Source organism: Impatiens glandulifera, chromosome 3, assembly GCF_907164915.1.
Source record: "Impatiens glandulifera chromosome 3, dImpGla2.1, whole genome shotgun sequence".
NCBI classification, from domain to species: domain Eukaryota; kingdom Viridiplantae; phylum Streptophyta; class Magnoliopsida; order Ericales; family Balsaminaceae; genus Impatiens; species Impatiens glandulifera.
In genome coordinates this window covers 15,244,886-15,257,199 of record NC_061864.1, presented here as the reverse complement: position 1 = coordinate 15,257,199, position 12,314 = coordinate 15,244,886, and the positions used below count along the sequence as shown (strand labels likewise).

General features: G+C 34.5%; 3 protein-coding genes across 3 annotated transcripts; all 3 read left to right on the top strand.

The window, feature by feature from the left end:
* The first annotated feature begins 4,951 nt into the window (after nucleotides 1-4,951).
* LOC124929815 (cytochrome P450 71A1-like) lies at nucleotides 4,952-6,583 on the top strand. The gene is made up of 2 exons (XM_047470204.1): nucleotides 4,952-5,872; nucleotides 5,962-6,583. Exons 1-2 carry the CDS (start codon nucleotides 4,952-4,954, stop codon nucleotides 6,580-6,582), a joined length of 1,542 nt encoding a protein of 513 aa, XP_047326160.1. The 3' UTR covers nucleotide 6,583.
* Nucleotides 6,584-7,978: 1,395 nt separating this feature from the next.
* Nucleotides 7,979-10,977, top strand: LOC124929814 (cytochrome P450 71A1-like). Its single transcript, XM_047470203.1, has 2 exons — nucleotides 7,979-8,017; nucleotides 10,111-10,977. Exons 1-2 carry the CDS (start codon nucleotides 7,979-7,981, stop codon nucleotides 10,975-10,977), a joined length of 906 nt encoding a protein of 301 aa, XP_047326159.1.
* A 55-nt stretch (nucleotides 10,978-11,032) lies between these two features.
* Nucleotides 11,033-11,686, top strand: LOC124929813 (cytochrome P450 71A1-like; the record flags this gene model as incomplete). The annotated part of the gene is made up of 1 exon (XM_047470202.1): nucleotides 11,033-11,686. A coding segment is annotated over one exon (654 nt), but the record flags the coding sequence as incomplete, so codon positions are not given.
* Nucleotides 11,687-12,314: the final 628 nt, after the last annotated feature.

Below are 12,314 nucleotides of genomic sequence, written 5' to 3'. Positions count from 1 at the left end.
TGGGAGAGATAAATCGCACTTATGTTGTCGCAGTAGACCAGTGTGGCTTTGTCCAATGAGATACGAAGTTCTAACAATAAATTGCGAAGCCAACAGGATTCGGAGACAACATTGGCAACTCCTCTATATTCAGCTTCAGCACTAGAACGAGAAAGTGTGGATTGCCGTTTTGACGACCAAGACAGAAGATTATCGCCTAGGAAGACGCAATAGCCAGATGTAGAGCGACGGGTATCTGGACATCCTCCCCAGTCTGCATCAGTATATGAAACGAGTGTAGACAGTGAGGATTTGTAAAGATGAAGGCCATAGTGCTTTGTACCCTGTAAGTATCGAATGATTCTGTGTAAGGCAGCCAAGTGAGCCTCTTTCGGATCATGCATGTGGAGGCAAATTTGCTGGACTGCATATGAAATATCAGGACGTGTGAAAGTAAGATACTGTAGTGCTCCGGCTAAACTTCTGTAATGAGTGGGGTCAGAGACTGGTGGACTAGTTGATTTTCCAAGTTTGCCATTTGTATCGACCGGCGTTTGTGTTGATTTGCAAGTAGACATTCCAGCACGATCAATAATTTCTTCAGCATATTTCTTCTGACTAAGACAAAGTCCATCCTTAGTATACGATACAGCAACTCCCAAGAAATAGCTTAATTTACCTAAATCCTTCATAGCAAATTCTGCGCCTAAGCTTTTCATGAGAGTCTGACGTAACTGATCAGACGAAGCCGTAATGATAATGTCATCAACATACAAGAGTAGATAGGCAATTTCGGACCCATGTTGATAGATAAAAAGCGAATGATCAGTCGTGCTGTGTGTAAAACCGATTGTAGAGACAAAATCTGCAAACCTTTGATACCAAGCACGAGGAGCTTGTTTTAAGCCGTATAAAGATTTGCGCAATAAACAAACATGGTCGGGAAAGATTTTGTCTCTAAAACCGAAAGGCTGATGCATGTAAACTGTTTCGTTGAGATTACCATGTAAAAATGCATTCTTGACGTCCATTTGGTGAATGGACCAAGACTTCGATAAAGCAATGCTCAGAACAGTTCGTATGGTGGCTGGTTTGACAACAGGACTAAAGGTTTCTTCACAATTGATTCCAATCTGCTGAGACCTGCCATCACCAACAAGACGGGCTTTATGCCTCTCAAAAGAGCCGTCAGAGTTAGTTTTATGCTTAAAAATCCACATGCATCGTATAATATCAACACCCTGAGGACGCGGAACCAAGTCCCAAGTCTTATTACTAATTAAAGCGTTAAACTCATCGTCCATGGCGGCTTTCCAATTCGGGTCTGATAAAGCTAACTTTGGGTTTTTGGGAATAGGCGATGGAGATGTGAGTGTGTTTAGATTGAAAATGCGTTTTGGACAGACAATCCCATCCATTGCGCGGGTTCGTATTGTCCGTGTTGGTGAATGATTTGGACGGTTTGGTCTTGTGGACGGGCTGGTCGTGTTTGGGTTTGGGCCTGGTGAAGTGGTGATGGGTGATGGTGGGTTTGGTGGAGTGTGTTGAGTTGATAATGGGCTCGGTAATGGAGTGTTGTTTGGTGGGGAAATGGACTCGGTGATGGGCGGGGTTTGGATGTGTATTGGGATGGTTATTGGTTCGGATTGAGATGGGTGAGTTGAGTTTGGGTTTTGGACAAGAGAAAAGGGAAATTTTGTTTCGTCAAAAATGACGTGACGAGAGATGATAAATCTTTTTGAGGCTGGGTCGTAGCATTTGTAGCCGCGATGATTAGAGGGGTATCCTAAAAAGACACAAGGGGTAGAGCGTTTATGAAGTTTGTGAATAGTGGTTGGAGGAAGAAGAGGATAGCAAAGACAACCGAAAATTTTTAGGTGAGAGTAAGAAGGAGTTCGGTTATATAGAAGTTGAGTGGGTGAGAAATTTCGAATTTGTTTATTTGGAAGAATATTTAGGAAATAAGTGGTCATTTCGAGGGCGTGATGCCAAAAATTTAACGGGAGAGAAGCATGAGTAAGCAATGTTCGAATCATGTTATTTATGGTGCGTATTTTTCTTTCTGCTTTACCATTTTGAGGAGAAGTATAGGGGCAAGAGAGGCGAAATTGTAGACCATTTTTGTCACAAAATGTACGAAATTGACTGTTGTTATATTCAGTTCCGTTGTCACATTGGATTGTTTTAATGGGCTTTTGAAATTGTGTTTGAATTTGATTTTGAAGTGTAGAGAAGACGGAGAATACTTGGGATTTGTTTCCAATTGGAAAAGTCCAAAGGAAATTTGTGTAATCATCAAGAAACAGAATATAGTATTTATGTCCATTTGTACTTAGCACAGGCGACGTCCACAAATCACTATGAATAATATCGAATGGGGAAGTAGTATAAGAGACAGAATTGGTAAATGGTAACTTAACTTGTTTACCAAAGATGCAAGACTCACAGAGTTTAGACCCTAAAACGGGCTTACAAGAAATAGAATTTGATTTATTGAGAGAATGCAAAATATCGACACCGGGGTGTCCTAATCTATTATGCCATAAATTTGACGAAATTGCAGTAAACGAAGAATTAGTTGGGGGTTTTTGGCTTTGGCTCGACAGAGAGAGTGGGTAGAGATCCCCCGAGCTATTGTTCCTCATGATAACCTTCCCCGTTTGGAAATCCTTTACAGAAAAACCAAGTGAGTCAAATTCTACAGAGACGTTGTTATCACGAGTAAACCGACGAATAGATATAAGATTTTTAATGAGTTTGGGAGCATGTAGAACATTGTTCAGAAGTAAGGGTGGTAAGGGTGGTTTTAAGTTAGTTTTACCAATACCGCGAATCGGGATTTCCTGTCCACTCCCAACAATGATATTTTTAACACAATTTAAATTAGAATAAGGCGAGAGACTACCTGAGTTGGGTGTCATGTGTGAAGTTGCTCCCGAATCCATGTACCAAGTATCGTCAGGCGGAGTAAGGGATAAGTGTGCATCGCCTGATTGATATCGGTTGCAACGTAACTTTGGGGCTGCTGCTGGCTCGTCTCAGCCATGTAGGCCTGCTGTGGCCGAGAACCGAGTACGCCTACTCCTGCTGTCCGAGTGTGTTGCTGCTGATAGCCAGAACCGCGCCAGGAGGCGCCTTGTTGCTGTTGACCAGATGCGTGCCAGGGGGCGCTTTGCTGCTGCGGCCAGATCTGTTGTGTCGGGTAGGGACAAGGGGGTGCTGTCCAGCCCGCAGGCGCCCACTGTGCCCATTGCTGTTGGCCAGGAGGTGCCCAGAATTGCTGCTGCTGGTGGTATGTGCGGCTGGTGTTGCGACCGCGTCCTCTGCCGCGCTGGCTGCGTCCTCGGCCCTGGCCGGCCTGTTCCTGCGCGCTAGAGGTGCCCTGCTGCTGCTGCTGGCCAGTAGCACGGGCTGATTGGCTAGAGTTGTTTCCGCGGCCTTGGCTACGATCGTCCGAGGCAATAAAAGAGGTGTTTGTGTGGACGAATTCATCCTTCCTTGTTTCAACAAGGAGCAAATCAGATCTAGCATCGTAGAAAGATGGGAGAGGCTTCTTTTGACCTATTATGGTGGCGATTGTTTCGTAGTTTTCATTCAAACCCCCAAGTAGACGCAACACCAGTCGATTTTCAGAAACGGGGCAATCAACATTAGCAAGTTGATCCGCAATCATCTTCAATTCAGTGCAATAAGCACTCATGTTTGGGAAATCATTGAGACGAATTTGAGAAAACCTATTTTCAAGATACATAGCGCGAGAACCTGTGTTATCTTGAAATATATTCGCTAAACGTTCCCAAGCCTGAGTAGTCGTCATACCAGGTTTTTGGATCGTGTTTAGTAGATCCTTGGATATTGTTCCAAATATCCATTGCTTGACAAGGGCGTCAAGGCGTTTCCACAGAAGAGAGTCGGTCTCGGAAGATGTTGAAGGTGTTTCGGAGGCGTTGGGAGTTTTTGGTTTGAGATGTTCGTAAACATTGTGAATCAAGCAGTGGTTTTCGAGAAGGTCTGCCCAAGAGAGATATTCCTCGCTACCCATCTCTAGGGTGATAGGAATTATGGAGCGGAGATTGTTAACAGAGAAAGCAGAGTGGTATTGAGAAACAGACATGGTGGTGGGCGTCTGACTTTGATTGGAGGAGGAGTCTGAATTAGTAGGTGGGACAGACATTAGAAGTTTGTGCGTGAGGCAGCAAGGTGGGAGGAAGAGAAAAAAAAAAAAAAATTCGATTGATGATCTTGAGAGGATCTTTACTCTGATACCATGATAGAGATTAATCCCATGGTTCTTATTGATAAACAATGTTACAATATATACTAGTCAAAAGACTCTTAATAAGGTAAACCACTAATCTAGGAATCTAAACAAGGTAACCCACTAATCGAGGAATCTAAACAAGGTAACAAGATATATACAATATACTAATAATTATAATTCGTACTACACGGAAAGGTAATGATAATTTCACTCACATATGTCACTAATTAATTAATTCTCATTAGAAATATGTGACTTTTTATTTATATATCATAAAGTCCACTTATCTACATTAGAATAGGTCATTTGTCATATAATTCATATACCACTTTATCTTTATTATAATATGAATGCGTCACCTACCTAAAACACATCTAATTTATATATGAAGACTTTTATTTTTATTTTTAAATTTAGATATTACAGTTTGAGTTCCCAATACAGTGGGCGATATACCACATATCTTCATTACGCATGTGTGACATGTGTCACACATGTCATTTATGTCATGCCACAATCCCAACAATATATACCGTGGCATGTGTGGCAAGTGTCACCTACATGAAACCACGTGTAATTTATGTTATGCCACATGTAATTCATGCATGAAGTCATTTATTTTTATTTTTAAATTTAGATATTACAGCTTGAATTCCCAACAATATATACAGTGGAGTGGGCGATGATAAGTGGAATCCGTACTAATCAAACATGGAACTAAATTCGTTTCTTGCAATTGTTTTACTCATCATATCACCATTATTGTTGTTGTGGTTTTTTATACATGACAAGTACCATACTAGCCAAAATCAATCCCCGCCAGGACCACCAAGGTTTCCAATAATTGGTAACCTGCACCAACTTAACTTTTCAAATCTCCATGGCCATCTCTACCAACTTTCCCACAAATATGGTCCCATCATGTCTCTTCGACTAGGCTCCTTAACAGCCATAGTCATTTCTTCCGCCGACATAGCAAAAGAAGCTCTCAGCACCCACGACCGTGAACTGGCAGGCCGGCCTAGATTTTACGGCCAAATGAAAGTATCCTATGATGGATTAGACACGACGTTCGCTCAATATGGAGAATACTGGAGGGAAATCAGGAAGATCAACGTCCTCCATATGTTGAGCCTCAAGCGAGTTCATTTCTTTCGTCCGGTTCGATACGACGAAGTCTCTCGCACCATCAACATCATCTCCCAGCTCGCGTCTCAATCCAAGCCGATCAATCTGAGTGAGGTAACCATATATCTTGTCAACTCCATCATTTGCAGGATTGCTTTTGGAAAGAGGTTCGACGATGACTATAGAGGGGATAAGACCAAGAGTAAGTTCCAAGATCTCTTGCATGAAATTCAGGAAGTGCAAGGATCATTATATATGTGCGATTATTTTCCATACTTGGGTTGGGTTGATAAGCTTGTGGGAAGAACGAAATGGGTGGACAGGGTTTGTACAGATCTAGATTTGTTTCTGCAAGAAATCATTGATGATCATCTTGTGGGAAAAAAGAAAGGAGTTCATGATTATGAACATCAAGAGTGCATCATAGATGTCTTGTTCCAACTTCAGGAGGACCGCTCACTTCAAGTGCACCTCACAATGGATCATATTAAATGTCAGCTACTGGTAATGTAACTATCACCCTCTAATTTAATTTATTTTCTAATTACCACATTATAATAAAATTAAGATTCTTTATTTATTTCATTGTTTAGGATATTTTTGTGGCTGGAACAGACCCAAGTTCAGTTACTTTGGTATGGGCAATGATTGAATTGATAAAGAACCCTAAATCCATGAATAAAGTTCAAGAAGAAGTAAGATCAATCAAGCATGAGAATCAAGGATATTGTTACATCCTTGAAGATGATCTTGATAAACTAATTTATCTAAAAGCTGTAGTGAAAGAGACATTAAGATTGCATCCCCCAGCACCGCTTGGAGTCCCTCATCTGGCAACTCAAACGTGCAATATAAAGGGATACAAGATTCTGAAAGGAAATATTGTCTACATGAACTTGTTGGCGATTGGAAGAGATCCTGAATACTGGGAAAACCCTGAAGAGTTTTGGCCAGAGAGATTTCTTGAGAGTGCAAAGAACATTGATTTTAGAGGTCAAGACTTCGGATTTATCCCTTTTGGTGCGGGAAGGAGAGGATGCCCTGGATTGAACCTAGGAGTTATAATTGTGGAGCTTGCACTGGCTAATCTACTTTACCAATTTAAATGGGAGCTTCCTCATGGGATGAAAAATGAAGATATTGATTCAGAACTTAGACCAGGTATTACTATGCATAAGAAAAATGACCTAATTCTTATGGCTAAGCCTTATTAATGTTGAAACTAATGATTTTTTGTAAACTGAACATTTGGTTTACAGTGGAGTTTGTGGTTATTTTGCATCTAAATATTTTTATTCAAGTTAAAAGAATATTTATTATGCTTGTTTCAATTTGTATTTGTGGTTTATTTTGCATCTAAGGATTATTGTCTCATTTCTATTTTTGATGGAGAATATTTATCATTGAAATAGTTTATTGCTTGTGTCACGTCTCATTTGTATTTCTGATCTTATTTGTGGTTTATGTATTATATTGTCTCATTTTTATTTCCAATAGAGAATATTTATCATTTTAGTCTAACAAATTAAAATTATCTTTTTAAACATTTCCATAATAAATAAATATTCATCATTTATCTCAATCTTTCAACATTTATCTTCTTCTTTAATCAAGAAGAGAATAATGATGCTGTTTTGTTATTAATACGAATGAAAGTTTAATAATATAATTACAATTTACTTATCTATATGCCACCTATCCTCATTAAAAATATGACATTTGTCATTTCTCATAAATTACACATATCTCCATTAGAATAGCCCACTTGTCTTACTAGTTGGCCCGATAGTTGAGTCAAATGTTATAGTTCCAAATATATCATAAATAATCATTAAATGTAGTCTTATTCATACTTCAATATAAATTTAGTCATAAATTCATTCAACTTTAGTATTCCAATAAAATATTTCCATACCAAAAAAAAACTTCTATTTAAACTTTAATTTTAATAACAAAATATTATTCTTTATATTCAATTTCTATTTTATTTTATTCTACTTTTTCTCTTCTACTCTAGTTAATTTATTGTTTGTATTTCTAGCATTATTATATTACTAATGTTAAAATTATTTATTAAAGTTGTGTTTTTTATTTTTCAATTTTTATAATCGGGTAATGGGGTACCCGACGAATCGGGAATGAGATAGAAGTAGGGATATTCATCGGATTCCGAAATACGAAATGACCGTAATTCACTGTCCCGTGGTCATCTCTATGTGTAATTTATATACAAAATCATCTATTTTATTTTTACTTTTAAATTAAATATTAAGTACTAATTAACTCGTATCTTACTATTGTTTTACTCATCATACCATGCACCATTATTGTTGTGGTTTTCATTTTATTTTATAATGAAGATGTAATTTTAGTTTCAACTAAAAAATGTTTTTTAAAATTTTAATTTTTAATTTTTATTGTATTCTAGTTGTTTTTTATATAGAGAAAAATTAGCTATTATAAAATTAAAATATTTAATAATTAAAAAAAAAAGATTATGAAATTTTTTTATCAACAATGAAAGAGAATACTTTACAGATGGATTTGTTCCATAAATCAATTTACTCAATCAAAAATAAAACATTTAATGTCTTAGAGCATATCGAGCGCATGACCTGTGCCTGCATGGGACAGCGTGGAAAAGGGCAGGTCATTGGTTTTTTTCATTTTTTGCATTGTAGATAAAAGCAAAAAGAGGGCAGTGCCCTCTATGCCGGTCATACCCTCTTCTGACTTTTTCATCATTATATAATATAATATATAATATAGGAATATTAGTTATACATTTAATTATAATATTTTTTTCTACTATTTTTAAGTAACATTATAATAACATTAAATAAATATATATTCTAAAATTTTACTATAAGATAGGAATATTAATTATATATTAAATTATAATAATATTAATTATATATTTAATTATAAAAATATTATAATATTTTATTATAATATAGAAATATTAATTATATATTCTCAAATTTTCCTATAATATACTATAATATAGGAATATATGTTATATATTCTCAAATTTATTCGTTTTTAATATTATAATATATTTTAAATTATAAAAATATTTTATATTTTCTATTAATTATATTAATATGTTTTAAGGGTGAAATTTTAAATTATCCTATAATATATATAATACAGGAATATTACTTATATATTTAATTATATATTTAATTAATAAATATATTTTTTAAATAAATTAATATATTTTTTATTAATTATATTAACACGTGAGTTTAAAATCTCAAATTTTCCTATAATATAGCTATAATATAGGAATATTAGTTATAATATTCCTATATTATAAATTAGTTATTTATTTAAAATATTATAAATAAAATTTATTATTTAGATAAGAGGGCGGGGGAAAACATTTGAGTGTTTTGGCCAACTAGAATGTGTGCCCGCTTTCTGCTGATGTGGAATATTGATTTCACAAAATAAGAGGACAGAAGGTCTTCTGCGCTGCTGATGCTCTAACAAAGTCTCACTAAATAAGTAACTTAATCACATTTTTTAAGACTTCTTTATTTAGTGTTTTCTTAGTACTTTTATTAATTTATTTGATTAAGTAATTATAACATCTCTTATCATCAATGTATTATATTTTGTTTGATTTTTTTTTATTTTACCATAATTTATGTGACTTAATAGTAATGGAAATATGTCTCCCTCCAAATGAAGAGAATATATGAAAAGGTATCATCTATTATCTATAAGGTTAATAATATTTAGTGTTTTCAAATATCTTTAGATTCTTTACTCCTAATAGTGATACCGAAGATAAGGGGAGATCTAATTACTTAAACATCTAATGAGAACATTATTGTTAGTGGGCTCAAATATTAGTGTTTTCTTTATGTTAGTGTGAATTCAATTGTTGTTTTTAATTCATGCTAGTGGTGGTAGATGCAAGTAATTAATTAATGTTAGTGAGTTAGTAGATTCATATTATTATTATTATTACAATTATTAAGGATTATAATTCAACCCTAACCAATATACTAAATTATAAAGGTTGAATATAAAATTTATTTAAATAACTAAATCTATTAAGGTTAAATATAAAGTTTATTTAAATAAATAAAACAATCTTAAAATATGGTATTTAATGTGATTTGCAAAAAAAGAGTTGTAGACTTGTACTATTAAAGTTTGTCAACAAAATAATTAATTAATATTCACTTATTTAACTCGTAAAGTATTAATGTTTTATTATTTTAAATAAGAAAAGTAGAGAGTATAAGGTTGGATATTCAAAAATAAAAAATCATTAATTGGCTAATTTTAATTTATCCAAAATCAATCTAAAACCCTCTTATATTATATTGTTAGCTAGTGGGTTAGCAGCTTACCTTTTTAATTAAGAATTTAAACTATCAACTTTTATGAAAGAAAAATATATTAGAATAAAAATACAGCACTAAACTAATCAGGATAAAACAAATTTCAACCCTGAAAACAAAATAGATAAAACAACAAAGAATTAGACATATAAAATAAACATAAAAAGACAAACAATGTTCCTTAATTGCCGCCTTAATCTTTCACCCATTAGATGATGCCGGTTTTGGTCTGGTTAGTGATATTATTATTATTATATATAGGCATAAGAGAGTCGATAATAAGGGGATCCAAAATAATCAAATATGGAACTAAATTTGTTTCTTATATTTTTTCTTACCATTGTTTTGCTAATCATACCATTATTGTTGTGGTTATTTCTACAGGAAAAGCATACCCAAAATAAAACAAATGATCCACCAGGACCTCCTAGGTTTCCAATAATTGGTAACTTGCACCAACTTAACTTTGCAAATCTCCATGGCCATCTCTACCAACTTTCCCACAAATATGGCCCCCTCATGTCTCTTCGCCTAGGCTCCTTAACAGCCATAGTTGTTTCTTCAGCAGAAATCGCTAAAGAAGCTCTTAGCACCCACGATCGTCAACTCGCAGGCCGTCCTACATTTTATGGCCAAATGAAAATATCCTACAATGGATTAACCGTGACTTTCGCTCCATATGGAGAATATTGGAGGGAAATCAGGAAGATCACTGTTCACCATTTGCTAAGCGCAAAGCAAGTTCTCTACTTTCGCCCGGTTCGATATGACGAAGTCTCTCGCACCATCAACATCATCTCACAGCTCGCATCTCAGTCCAAGCCCGTTAATCTGAGTGAGATAACCATCTATCTATTCAATTCTATAATATGCAGGATTGCTTTCGGAAAGAGGTACGATGATGAGTACACAATCGATAAGTTTAAGACGAAGAGTAAGTTCCAAGATCTTTTGCATGAAATTCAGGTAGTCGCGGGATCATTCTATATGCGCGATTATTTTCCATACATGGGATGGGTTGATAAGCTTGTGGGAAGAACGAAGTGGGCGGATAAAATTTGTAAAGATCTAGATTTGTTTCTCCAAGAAATCATTGATGATCATCTTGTGGAAAGAAAGAATTATGAACATCAAGAGGACATCATAGATGTCTTGCTCCAACTTCAGGAAGATAGTTCACTTCCGGTGCACCTCACCATGGATCATATTAAATGCCAGTTAATGGTAATTAACATAACTATTACCCTCTAATTAAAACTTTATGTTATGAAGTCATGAAAACTATTGAAATTTTATTTGTTTATTTTATGGTAAGGATATTTTTGTTGGTGGGACAAGCACAAGTTCTGCTACTTTGGTATGGGCAATGACTGAATTGATGAAGAATCCTAAAGTCATGAATAAAGTCCAACAAGAAGTAAGATCAATCAACCACGAGAATATCATTGATAATCATCGTGAAGTCATGTGTTGCCATGTCCTTGAAGATGATCTTGATAAACTAGTTTATCTAAAGGCTGTGGTGAAAGAGACGTTACGATTGCATCCTCCAGCACCACTCGCAATTCCTCATCTTGCAACTCAAACGTGTAAAATAAAAGGATACGAAATTCGTAAAGGATCTATTGTCTTTGTCAACTTGTGGGCGATTGGAAGAGATCCCAACTACTGGACAACACCCCAAGAGTTTTGTCCCGAGAGATTTATAGAGAATGCAAAGAATATTGATTTTAGAGGTCATGACTTTGGATTTATCCCTTTCGGGGCGGGTAGGAGAGGCTGTCCGGGATTGAACCTAGGAGTTGTAAATGTGGAGCTTGCACTAGCTAATCTACTTTACAAATTTAAATGGGAACTTCCTCATGGAATGAAAAAAGAAGATATTGATTCAGATGTTAAACCGGGTGTGGTAATGCATAAGAAAAATGACCTAATTCTTATGGCTAAAGACTATTATTAATTTTGAATTATATGGATAATGGTCTTTTCTCTATTATGTGCCTAGTGAAAAATGAAATTTTGTTTATTATTTGGCAACTTTAAATGATAGTTTTTTATTAAAAAAAAATCTATTTTTTCAAAAATTTTGTAGCACTCAAGATTATTGAAATAATCAATATATTATTTTAAATTCTATCCCTAATAAGGTCTTACAATCCAGACTTGTAAGTTGTAATACATTAAAAAATCATTATTAACTTGCAAATGATGAAAGTGTTGTAATAAAAAATAGGTCAGTTTCCAATGACTAATGAGACATAACAGCGATACATAAATAATAGAAAACGACCATGATCATGTTTAATATCAGTTTTTTATTTTAAATAATTAAAAAAAATATTGTTTGACGGTAATTTTGAAAATGTTAGTGTATATAATATAATAATATAATAATATATTATATTTTCTTTATATGGCATGTTTTATAATATATTATATTATATTTTTTTTTATATTGTTAATGTAACTCAAGAATAAATATTTTCACTATATTCAATAAATATATACACTATTATTTTAATCATTGATGGAGGGCTCTAATCATTATCATTATTATTATTATTATTATGTTTTATAATAATATTTTT

Excerpts from the sequence above, each read along its gene's own strand:
- LOC124929815 (XM_047470204.1), top strand. The coding sequence starts at position 4,952 with ATGGAACTAAATTCGTTTCTTGCAATTGTTTTACTCATCATATCACCA. Across the intron at positions 5,873-5,961 it reads ATATTAAATGTCAGCTACTG|GATATTTTTGTGGCTGGAAC; the intron begins GTAATGTAACTA and ends TTCATTGTTTAG.
- LOC124929814 (XM_047470203.1), top strand. The coding sequence starts at position 7,979 with ATGACCTGTGCCTGCATGGGACAGCGTGGAAAAGGGCAG. Across the intron at positions 8,018-10,110 it reads GACAGCGTGGAAAAGGGCAG|GAAAAGCATACCCAAAATAA; the intron begins GTCATTGGTTTT and ends TTATTTCTACAG.